Here is a 12448-nt window from a genome sequence, read left to right as displayed (position 1 = left end):
TACCCTGGGTGCACAGGAGAGGCTAGAAGGGAGCACGCTGTAAATCAAAGGAACCTATTGCGAGAGAGGTGAATCACAATGTGTCCTGAAGGCTGAGATATGCAAACCCATCCCTGGAATCTAGAGAGGGAGTTATTCCTGCAATGATCACCATCTTGAATTTCTGTTGTTTCTGCTAATACTGGCCTTCATCCCCCATCACCCACTCCTCAGTTCCTTCTTACCGCCGTGTCGGTCGTTGGTACTGTGGAGCACAGCTTTGCCGTCTTCCACGTCCCTAGCTCTCCTTCGTTGTATAGTTCACAGTCGTAGTTAGTAGTAAATAGTTGTTAAGTATAGTCGGTTACGTAGTATATTGTAAATAGTTGTAAATAATAGTTGTAAATATTTGTTAGCCAGTTTGGGCCGTAGCCCTTCCCGGTACCCGGCACCGGGCCCATGCCTGGTTCGCCGGGCTTCAAGCAATGCATGGCTTGTAAGAAGCCGATGCCTACCAGCGATCCCCACGACGCGTGCCTAAAGTGCCTGGGGGAATCGCACATCTCGGACAAGTGCCGCATTTGCAAGGCTTTTAAGCCTAGGACAAAGAAGGAGAGAGACCAGAGACTGAGGACTCTCCTTATGGAAGCGGCACTCAACCCGGCAGCGTCACAGACCGTCACCTCTACACCGTCACCGGACCGCACCGGCACCGGAAAGACTCTCCGGCACCGACCTTCCCCGACACCGGGTCCCGAAGCAAGGCCCTCGAAGTCTGCAACTCCATCCAGGCAGACTCGAGTGGAGCGCCAGGCACCTGCCTCGGCCGCGGCACTACCGACAGGGATCCCGTCGACTCCGGGCCCGGAGGGTCCGTCGAGTCCGGTCCCGCCTAGCTCCCCCATAAGATCTGGGGTTGAGCTATTGGTCCCGTCAATGCCGGAGACTTTTGCCTCGGCACGGGACCTAATTGCTCTAACTGAGCCAACTCAGCCTCCACCCCCGGTACCTCTGGTGCGGGTTGTGTCCAGAGGCAAGCCGACGATGAGAGCGCCGTCTCAGGACTCACGCTCGCTGTCGAGGTCCCGTCACCATGGTCGCTCCAGATCCCGGCGCCGCTCGCAGTCCCGGCACCGCTCCCCTCGGCGGTACCAGTCGCACTCGCGGCATCAGTCATCCTCCAGGCAGTCCCGGTCTGGTTCCAGTCACCGATACTGGCACCGGGACTCTAGGAGCCGTTCCCGCCGTCGATCAACTCCCCGGTCGACCTCCCGGCACCGAGCTGGTGGCAGGTCCCGGTCCCGATCCCAGCACCGCGTCGGTGGCAGGTCCCGATCCCGGCACCGAGTCCAAGACAGACCCCGGTCCCGATCCCGGCACCGGTATGACTCCCAATACCGGTCCCCAGCACCGAGAACGCCTTCGGCGCCAGGACAAGGGGATTCCTACCAGCCACGTTCGGCCCCTCCATGGCCTTCCAGACAGCCGTCTGTGTCATCGCAGGCGGAGAGTGTTTATGCACTGGGCACAGACAGGCATGTGGCCCTTTTTCAAGACCCTCCTCAACAGGACCAGGGACCGCAGCAGTGGGGGTTCTGGACACCCTGGGCGTATCACCAAGCCCAGGGCCCCCAACAGCTTCCTCCTAGGCCTGCGACGACTGAGCACAGGGCGCCGGAGGCATCGCTGTCTCGCCCCACCCCAACCCCCCGGACGGGGAGGACAGGTCAAAACAGCAGGACCCTGAGCTCCCTCCGGAGTCAGAGGCGCGGGCTCAGACAGACCCCCCGCTGGACACTCTCTTGCCAGGGATCTCCTCATCATCTTCTCCTGATGAGGCTGTGGCGGGCACTTCTTCCACCAGCCCTCCCCCACTCAATCTCAGGGCACACCAGGACCTCCTCAGGTGCATAGCGCAGAACTTGAGCCTGCAAGCTGAGGAGGTCTCCGAGATCGAGGATCCCATCATGAGCATCCTCTCCTCAGATGCTCCCACCAGGGTCGCCCTGCCCTTTATTCGGACGATCCAGGCCAACGCCAATACGATCTGGCAATCGCCGGCCTCCATCCCCCCTACTGCACGTGGCGTGGAGCGGAAGTACATGGCCCCCTCCAAGGGCTATGAGTACCTCCATGTTCACTCGACACCGTGCTCCCTCGTGGTGCAGTCGGTGAACGAGAGGGAGCGTCATGGACAAGAGGCCCCAGCTCCCAAATCCAAGGAGGCCAGGCGTATGGACCTCCTCGGCCGCAAGGTCTATTCGGCGTGGGCCCTTCAGCTCAGGGTTTCCAACCAGCAAGCCCTCCTTAGCCGCTACGCCTTTAACTCTTGGGTGGCAGCGGATAAGTTTAAAGAGCTGTTGCCACAGGAGGAGCGTCAAGAATTTGCGGCAATTCTTGACGAGGGCAAGAAGGTCGTGAGAACCTCGTTGCAGGCCTCCTTGGACGCAGCGGACTCGGCCGCTCGTACCCTCGCCTCAGGGGTTACAATGCGCCGCATCTCCTGGCTTCAGGTTTCTGGCCTTCCACCGGAGCTCCAATACACAATCCAGGACCTCCCGTTCGAAGGCCAGGGCCTGTTCTCGGAGAAGACAGACCCCAGACTAAAAAGTCTGAAGGACAATCGGGTCATTATGCACTCCCTTGGGATGCACACGCCCGGGACACAACGCAGACCCTTCCGGCCGCAACAACAGCAGCAGCGCCGGCCGTACCCCCAGTTCCGCCAGCAGCAGGACCTCAATAGGCGCCGCGGCAGAAATGGCAGGCGCAGGCAGTCGGGGAATCAAGAGGGGGCAGAACCAAAGCTCCTCCAAAGCCCCACCTGGACCCAAACCTTCGTTTTGAAGGTGCGCCCGAGGGCGTAGTACCAGTTTCCCCCACGGATCCTTCCCCCCCGTTTTCCAACCGCCTTTCGTTTTTCCTCCAGGCATGGAACCAAATAACATCCGACCGCTGGGTCTTACGCACTGTGCAGACGGGATACTATCTGCAGTTTGTCTTTCCCTCTCTCCCACCCCCCACCCTCGTACCTCTTCAGGGACCCCTCTCACGAGCAATTCCTCCGCCAGGAGGTGCAAACGCTCCTCGACAAAGGAGCCATAGAGGCGGTTCCGGAGAACGAGAAGGGCAAGGGGTTTTATTCCCGCTACTTCCTCATCCCCAAGGCCAAGGGAGGCCTCAGACCTATCCTCGACCTGCGGGAACTCAACAAACATCTGGTGAAGTTGAAGTTCCGCATGGTATCCCTGGGGACCATTATCCCATCTCTGGATCCTGGAGACTGGTACACCGCCCTCGACATGCAGGACGCTTACTTTCATATCACCATATGGCCACACCACAGACGTTTCCTTCGGTTCGTGGTCGACCACCATCATTACCAATTCGCGGTCCTCCCATTTGGCCTCTCTACGGCCCCGAGGGTGTTCACCAAATGCATGGCTGTCGTCGTCGCACATCTTCGGCGCAGTCGCATTCACGTGTTCCCTTACCTCGACGATTGGATGATTCGGGGCACGTCAGAGCTGCAGGTCCACAGCCACGTCCGCAGGATCACCGGCCTTTTTACTACCTTGGGCCTCATGATCAACGTGGACAAGTCCATTCTGCTCCCCTCGCAGAGGGTAGAGTTCATTGGGGCCGTCCTGGACTCCACCTTGGCCAGGGCCCTTCTGCCATTGCCCAGGTTCCAGTCGCTGTCGGCCATCATTCAGCGCTTGCTGGCAGCCCCTCTGACCTCTATAAGGACATGCCTAACCCTGTTAGGCCACATGGCAGCCTGCACATTTGTAACAGGTTATGCACGGCTCCGCATGAGGCCCCTCCAATCTTGGCTCATCGCGCAATACCGGCCGGCCAGACAGTCGCTAGACATGCTGGTCACAATCCCCCAGGGGGTGTTGGATTCCCTCAGCTGGTGGCTAGACCAGTCCGTCGTGTGTGCGGGGCTCCCATTTCACCCACCCCAACCCTCGGTGTCCCTAACAACGGATGCCTCAGATCTCGGCTGGGGGGCCCACCTGGGAGCCCTGAGGACACAGGGCCTGTGGTCCCCGCAGGAGGTGGATTTACACATCAACATGCGGGAGTTGAGAGCGGTCCGCCTTGCTTGTCAAACGTTCTGTCATCAGCTTAGAGGTCGTTGTGTCGCGGTATTCACCGACAACATGACGACCATGTACTATTATCAACAAGCAGGGCGGCACCAGATCCTTTCCCCTATGTCACGAGGCGATGCGACTCTGGGACTTTTGTATAGCCCACTCCATTCACCTCAGGGCTTCCTTCCTCCCCGGAGTACGGAACACGCTGGCGGACCGCCTGAGCAGATCCTTCCTCTCGCACGAGTGGTCCCTTCGCCCGGACGTCGCCCTCTCGATCTTCCAGAGGTGGGGTTGTCCCCGTGTGGACCTCTTCGCGTCCAGGGGGAACAGGAAATGCCAGCCGTTCTGCTACTTTCAGGGCCGGGAACCCGGGTCTATAGCGGACGCCTTCCTTATTCTGTGGACGACCCATTTGTTCTACGCGTTCCCTCTGGTCCACAAGGTCCTTCTGAAGGTGTGCAGGGACAGGGCCCGCGTGATTATGATAGCTCCAGCGTGGCCCAGGCAACATTGGTACCCCATGTTACTGGATCTAGCCATAGCCAACCCAGTCCCCCTGCCCCTTCACCCGGACCTGATCACCCAGGACCATGGCAGTCTCTGTCACCTGGACCTCCAGTCGCTGCACCTCACGGCGTGGCTCCTGCGTGGCTGACCAGATCCGAATTACGCTGCTCTACCCCGGTACGGGAGGTGCTCCTGAGCAGCAGGAAGCCTTCTACCAGAGCAACGTACTCGGCCAAGTGGAAGCATTTCTCCGGTTGGTGCATGGAGAGGGGTTTCCTCCCTATGGAAGTTTCGGTCGCCAATATTTTGGACTACATTTGGTCCCTCAAGCAACAGGGCCTGGCGATATCGTCCCTTCGGGTTCACCTGGCGGCTATCTCCACCTTTCACCCGGGTGGGGATGGCCGCCCGGTTTTCTCTCACCCAACGGTGACTAGATTCCTGAAGGGACTAGAACGTCTCTACCCCCAGGTTCGACCCCCTGCCCCTGCCTGGGATCTCAACCTGGTTCTGGCTCGGCTGATGGGGCCCCCCTTTGAGCCATTAGCGACTTGCTCCCTGCTCTATCTTTCTTGGAAGACTGCCTTTTTAGTAGCCATCACCTCAGCTAGACAGGTGTCGGAACTCCGGGCCCTCACGGTAGACCCCCTGTATACGGTCTTCCATAAAGATAAGGTACAGCTGAGACCGCACCCTGCCTTTCTCCCCAAAGTGGTCTCAGCCTTTCACGTCAATCAGGAGATCTTCCTCCCTGTTTTTTCCCAAAGCCTCATTCCTCACGCAGGGAGCAACAACTCCACTCGCTTGACGTCCGTCAGGCTCTCGCGTTTTATGTGGACAGAACCAAACCATTCCGCAAATCCCCCCAGCTTTTTGTGGCAGTAGCGGACCGCATGAAGGGGCTTCCCATTTCCTCGCAGAGGTTATCCTCGTGGGTAACGTCCTGTATCAGGACCTGTTATGAATTGGCCCACGTCCCTACGGGCCGTGTGACTGCGCACTCTACCAGGGCGCAGGCGTCGTCACTGGCTTTCCTCGCCCGTGTGCCCATCCAGCAGATCTGTCGGGCAGCGACCTGGTCATCGGTCCACACCTTTGCTTCCCATTACGCCCTGGTCCAGCAGTCCAGTGAGGACGCAGCCTTTGGATCTGCAGTGCTCCATGCCACAACTTCTCACTCCGACCCCACCGCCTAGGTAAGGCTTGGGATTCACCTAACTGGAATGGATATCAGCAATCACTTGAAGAAGAAAAGATGGTTACTCACCTTTGTAACTGTTGTTCTTCGAGATGTGTTGCTCATATCCATTCCACACCCGCCCTCCTTCCCCAATGTCGGAGTAGCCGGCAAGAAGGAACTGAGGAGCGGGTGGGTCGGCAGGGGTATATATCAAGCGCCATGGCGGCGCCACTCTAGGGGGCGACCTGACGGCCCACTGGAGTTGCTAGGGTAAAAAGTTTCCGACGAGCGTGCACGCACGGCGCGCACACCTAACTGGAATGGATGTGAGCAACACATCTCGAAGAACAACAGTTACAAAGGTGAGTAACCATCTTTTTCTGCTAATACTGGCCTTCATCCCCCATTCTTTTTGGGGACAATAAAGTACTTGAAATAAAACCCTTTCCCCCCTGTGCTGAAGTGGAACTGGTTCTATGGCTTCTATGCATAGGAAAGCAGCAACTACTTGACTCAGGAACTGATCATGACATGAGTCCCTGAAGAGGGATGGGGAAGGAGGGCGGGAGGGAGGGATGGACATGACACTGATGGAATAACCTCAACGTTAAGACCTCCAGAACTCATACGTCAGATGTTATGTTCTCCCATGCAGATTGAAATTGGGAGAGGTGGTATCCAAAAGGGGCGAGAAGGATGGAATAATGCTGCAGTAAATCTATGTGGAGTGAGTGGTTCAGACTCTTGACCAAGCCATCAAAACTGATGCTTGGATGACAGGGTAGCTGGAATGAAGTAGCTATGGCAGCAGCAGTCGTCTTTTTTGAGTATCCAGGGCTCTTGGCCGAGAGTTTAGGTGAATTACAGAAGCTAGAAAAATGAGCTGGGTGAGATCTCTGATGTCTGAGACTAGCTAAACTTTTTGTTTGCAGGCGTATAGATTCCAGTGGTTCTAAGAGTAGACTTCAAGTCTTTCAAGGTGTGAAGGAAGTAGTTGGTAGACTCCAAAAAAACAATGTGACCATCCAAAGCAGTGGCCAGCAGGAGCCGCAATCGGCTGGACCTGTGGACAAGGCAGGTAAACAAACCGGCCCAGCTCACCAGGGGCTTTCCCTACACAAGCAGCGACCCCAGTTTGAGAAACACTGATCCAAAAGAAGGTCCTCAAGAGTATTATCTACAGTACCTCCATAGGGAAGCCTGACAACTGGAGCTATGTTGCTCGCTGCATCATGATCACAGTGGAAATGCAACATCATTGCAAGCCTCCATCTACAGAGGCTTGCAATGATGTTCTCACTAAGAGCCGATTTTCCTGGCTGATGGTCTTGAATTGCTCACAATGCGCCTCTCATAGATATTCAGTAAAGGTGTTAAATTTATTGTAGTTCAAATAGTCATAGCTTGACATAAGTGCCTGATTGTTTGCTGAGGAGCAATTCTTACAACCGAAGAGGTCGAGCTTCTTCTGGTCCTTACTGTAAACAGATTTAGCTTAGTGTTGGCTATCACACTTATTAACTGCTTCCACTATCCAAGTTTGGTGAACGATGAGAGAATAGAAACTCAATCTCTGGCTGGGATGTAGGGTTTTTGTTTTTGTTTTTTTAAATAAGCATGCTTTACAAGTGGGTGGTGCTGTCAATGGAGTCTGCCAGATGGTCTTAGAAGGATACAATAAAGCTTCATTGATCAGAAGGGCTACACATGTGGAATAAGTATGGAAAATGTCCAGGAATTTATTATGGGAATCCTGGACCTCTTCTAAGGTGATTGGATGCACTGAATCAGTGATGCATTTCATCAGCTCCTGGATCTGTCTGAAGTAATCTGCCATGGAAGGTGAGGTTTTCACAACTGAAGCATCATGAACATGTGTCGAATAGGGCTGCATGAAGACTGTACTTTCCATCATTTGTATTTGGTTGGTTGATAAGTTTTGTCAACATGTTACACAACATATGTTTTAAACTGAACAGCTATGGCCCTGAATAGACACAGGGTGCAGATCTCCTAAGTAAAAAAAAATTTTTTTTTAAAAACAGTCACTTGTCAGAGTAGAACTTTAAGCTGACTCAGGAGCAGTGCTGATAGACTCTTGAGACAACTACATCCAGATCTCTTCAGATGGTCAGCCTGAGGTAGGATTGAGGATCTGTGTCCTCTGGGCAGGTGCAGCAAGTAGGGAAGAATCAGCCTTTATGAGAGAGTAACTCAGATATTAAAAACAATAGTAATGAATGACAATATTACATGTTACAATTTGATCTGCTACTAGGATGTAAGAGCACTGCAGTTTACTGACCTGTTTGAGTTTTTATTCACTTCTCCTTTGATGGCAACTGTCCGTCCAGGACGAAGTGCAGAATTAAGTCTGGCAATGTAAGGAACCACCTGAGAAGGCAAACATGCTCAGAGTTCTAGCCTGTGGCTTTAAACATACATTCTGATGACCCCCATCAGACACCTCCCTGCTGACAGTCTCTGCTTTTGTATTTTTTAAGTAATCTGAACATGTCTACTTGTGTCTTCTTCAAATTTTTCATGTCTTTTAATAAATTATCTTCACCCATCACTGGGATGATCTAGTTATGGGGGGAAGGCAAATAGGCATGTTCATTCCATGATCTTTTATTTAGTATTTATACTTAATTTTTAAAATCTTTTGGATAACAAATGGGTCTTTAAAATACTCCAGACAGATGGTACACGCAGCTTCATCCAGGAGACTTTCCCTGGGGTTTTCTGCAGTCATGAGTACCACTGGACAGTGCAACAGAGTAAGTTTCATTTTCCTGAGCTCAGAAATATGTCCTGCCTGCAGCAGCAACTGGGTGTTTCCCTTCCTGGAACTGACTTATGCTGTTTACTGAGCTGGAACAAGCCTATTGTTAACATTACAGCCCTGGAGTTGTGAAAAATGTACCAATAGGCCTCTGATTCTCCAATCAGCCCCCTGCCCTGAGGCTTCACATGGGCATCATCATCTGCCTGAGATGATGAGCCTGCAGGTACAGGGTGTGCATGTCAAAGGAGTGGTATTAAATTCACAGGCTAAAAACTTGTCTAAGCTGCAATCAGTGTTTCAAAGGCTTCTCTGGCTCAACTGAAAGAGACTTTAATGCCAGCAGTGTTGCCAACTCTCATGATTTTATCACGAGTCTCATGATATTTTACATGACTATTAAAACCCCAGCTTCTGGAAGCACGTGATTAGGTGAGAATCTTGCAACTCCTATCCATGCAGAGCCCTTAGGCCTACAGCCCTCGTGACGTACAGAAACTCCTTAATATACTATTATTCCTCCAGCAGTCTGGGCTCTGGACATGTTCCAGGCACAGGCCATTGTTGCTGATATCAGAATTAAGGATTTGTGCAACTAAGATGAATGTACAAAGTGTAGTGTGTACAGTTCTTTCAGTAGAAGGTACTTCTCTGGGATGGGCACCAGCCCATTGACAATGATTGATTTCAGGAGTGCGTAGCAGGGTATTCCCTTTAAATCATATTTCCTTGCTTTTAAGGGCTGGAGCTGTGGTGGGAATCTGCACTTGAGCAAGCTTATCTGCCTTTTAGATAAATTTTTGTGCACAGGATTAAAATGTCACTCATTAATTCAGGCCATGCCCACACTAGCGAGCTTCCAGCAGCACAGCTGTACCGATACAGCTGTGCCACATTAAGATCGCTCATGTAGCCACTCTATGCTGACAGAGAGAACTCTCCCATCGACATATTAAAATCACCTCTGCGAATGGCAGTAGCTATGTCAGTGGGGGAAGCTCTCCTGCCAACATAGCGCTGTGCACACTGCCACTTATGCCACCAAAACTGAATTTTTTGGTTCAGTGGCAGTTCAATAAAAAACAGTCAGTTAGTTTGGGTCAAACCAAATTTTTCAGAATTTTCAGTGATTTGAAAAAGTCCATTCTGGATCTGTTCCACAGCAGGGGTTTAAACCTGGGTCTACCCCATCCCAGGTGAGTGCCCTTATCCACTGGGCTAAATGTTAAAAAGGGGGGAATGGGAGACACCTACTCCTCTGGCCATTCATAAAATGGCCAGAACTATGTATCAAATTTGCAAATAGTTTCAGGTCAGGACTTGATTACAAACTATAAGCACCTACATGAGGAACAATATTGAATGATGGACCTTCAATCTAGTAGAGAAAGATGTAACATGATTCAAATGGCTGGAAGTTGAAGCTAAACCAATTCAGATGTTTTAATATTTGCAATTTACATATACAAAGCAATACTTACAAGTTGTGAACCATCAGGCATTTCTCCCTACCAAAAAAAAAAAAAATTAAGTTAACTAGAACATCAAAGAATGGGAAGATCACATAACCACAGTATATGCATACGTACATTTTCGGACTTTATCTTTGTTATTCCTAAAGATGATGGCTGAGAGCCTTGTAAAGACTGCAGAGAAAAGATATTTAGAGATCATTGCTCTCATATACTAGAATTCTGATTCTAAACTAAATTTGTTAGAACTGTACACAAAAATGTGTGGCTTTAGACTACTATGGAAATCCCGTGACTATGGTTAAAAGTTATTCAAAAGACTGTCTAGTGCAGAGGTGGGCAAATTATGGCCCGTGGGACCTTCCTACCTGGCCTCTGAGCTCCTGCCAGGAGGCTGGCCCCCGGCCCCTCCCCTGCAGTTCCCCCTCCCCCGCAGCCTCAGCTCACTCCGCCACCAGCGCAATGCTCTGGGCAGCGGGGCTGCGAGTTCCTGGGGCAGTGCGTTCCTGGGGCAGCACAGCTGCAGAGCCCTGCCTGTCCCGGTGCTGCGCGGTGGCATAGCAGGCTCCAGCCAGGCGGCGCGGCTGCCTTTCCTGGCGCTCTGGGCAGCGCGGCTATACCACCGCCAGCCACTGGTGCGCCAGGGTGCGTGGCAAGGGGACAGGGAGCAAGGTGGGGCTGAGCTTCACCTCCAGAATAGCAAGGGAGGGACGGGGAGACCCTCACCTGCCCCTTCGTATCTGGAGAGTCTGTGGGGCTTTGCATGTCTCCCCTGTGTAAAACACAGATCTTGTCTTCTATACTGGGTTGTGCAGGAGAGAGACAGACTGAGCTTTTCCCTCCCATTGGTTCACCTTCAACAGATTTGGCAGTTTGTCTGAATCAATTAGGAGAAAGCACTGTGCTGCTCCATATTATCTCAAAGCATTGCAGCCTAGCCAAAGGGTGACTCAAAACTCAAAAAGGTACATTCACTATCTAATCAGCCAAGTTAGAGTTGTTTTGGTCGATAAAGTAAGGTCACATATGTAAGTAAACACTCTGTAAAGAGTTCTAGCTCTGTCTTAGTGCAAGTGTTTGGATTATTTTGGGAAAGATGCTCCAGGGATCATTCTGAAGTACAAGCAGCTGAAAGTTCTGGTCTTAATCTCTAAGAGGGGTAAATTACACATGCCTATTGCTGCATACAATCTAGAATGACCAGACAGCAAGTGTGAAAAATCAGGACAGGGGGGTGGAAGGTAATAGGCAACTATATAAAGGTAAAGTCCCAAGTATCAGGACTGTTCCTATAAAATCGGGACATCTGATCACCCTAATACAATCTGGTTTTCATATTAACTGTGATGTAAGTGTGTAGGCTGGGCTTCCCTCCCCAACACAGAACGTTCAAATCCAAAATAGAAAAATAGACATTCTGACACTGAGCAGAGGAATGACTAGCTGTAGCTCTAGTTAAGACTCAGAGTTGTACAGTATAACCCTGGTTATCGGACATTTAAGGAACAAGACATTCAGATAATATTTTGGGGGGATGAATAGGGGAAGAAATTATTATACTGGATATGTCAAGAGACATTACTGCACATCTATATTGAAGTTCATATAGATTTTACTTCTGTGTTACTTCATTTTCACTGTTGATATCTTACTTCAGTACAGCATAATGTGAAGTAGAAAGACATAAGGAAAAGCAATCCACAATTAGCTATCCAATTCAGCCACTTACATTATTAGAAATAAACTGTATAGTCTGAATCTGTATTTTCCCATATATCCCGAGTGTATCTATTCTTTCCAGCTTAATTCTGTGGTTGTACAGCAGCAAATGTTTTTCATTTACAGACACCTGGAGAGGCAGAAAAAGGCAGAAATGTACTGATATCTTATAGTATTTATATACTCAACATAAGATCACTACTAAACCTTTATGTTTCCTCTCAATTTTACTCAGTCGTGTTTTGTTTTAGCTTCTTGCTTTGGAACATGCCTTTGACAAAGAATTTAGATTTAAATTCATTTTCTTTTCTTTCACATTTTGAAATTCAAATAGTGAACATTGTGGGTAATATGATAATCATGGTTAACTTGCATGAAGTCTATTGACTGTTTTGGGGGTTGATTTTGTTGGTTTACCTTGAGTTCATTTCTTTTTCTTAATATGTTATGTTTAAGTCCCTTCTCCCCACCCACATACAAACGCTTCCCCTTTTCCATTAGCTCCACACCAAAATGACCCTACCACACAACCTCACTAGTGTTACTTGAAATGAATATGGTCATCTGTTTCCTTAACTCAAGAACTACAACACAGTCCTCGAGTACTGTGGAGAGAGCTGTACTCCAGCCACTCTGAAAAGCCCTGGAGATATAATCCAAGAGAAGACTAGATGGACTAACCAGGAATTAAACAGCTAGA

General features: G+C 50.7%; 1 protein-coding gene across 2 annotated transcripts in view; it reads right to left on the bottom strand.

Moving 5' to 3' along the window:
* LGALS8 (galectin 8) overlaps positions 1-12448 on the bottom strand; it is a 35475-nt gene that overhangs the window by 13360 nt on the left and 9667 nt on the right. Inside the window, exons 5-8 of one of the 2 annotated variants that reach the window (XM_030556952.1) lie at positions 11759-11878; positions 10147-10203; positions 10039-10065; positions 8078-8166 (exon numbers count right to left, since the gene is read on the bottom strand). In XM_030556952.1, coding sequence (XP_030412812.1) covers positions 8078-8166; positions 10039-10065; positions 10147-10203; positions 11759-11878 — 293 coding nt within the window. The remainder of the gene's footprint in view (positions 1-8077; positions 8167-10038; positions 10066-10146; positions 10204-11758; positions 11879-12448) is intronic. The other variant, XM_030556953.1, reaches the window with a different exon arrangement.

The sequence above is a fragment of the Gopherus evgoodei genome, chromosome 3 (genome assembly GCF_007399415.2).
Source record: "Gopherus evgoodei ecotype Sinaloan lineage chromosome 3, rGopEvg1_v1.p, whole genome shotgun sequence".
Taxonomy (NCBI): domain Eukaryota; kingdom Metazoa; phylum Chordata; order Testudines; family Testudinidae; genus Gopherus; species Gopherus evgoodei.
The sequence above is the reverse complement of the archived record's forward strand: the minus strand, read 5'-3'. Positions and strand labels throughout refer to the sequence as shown.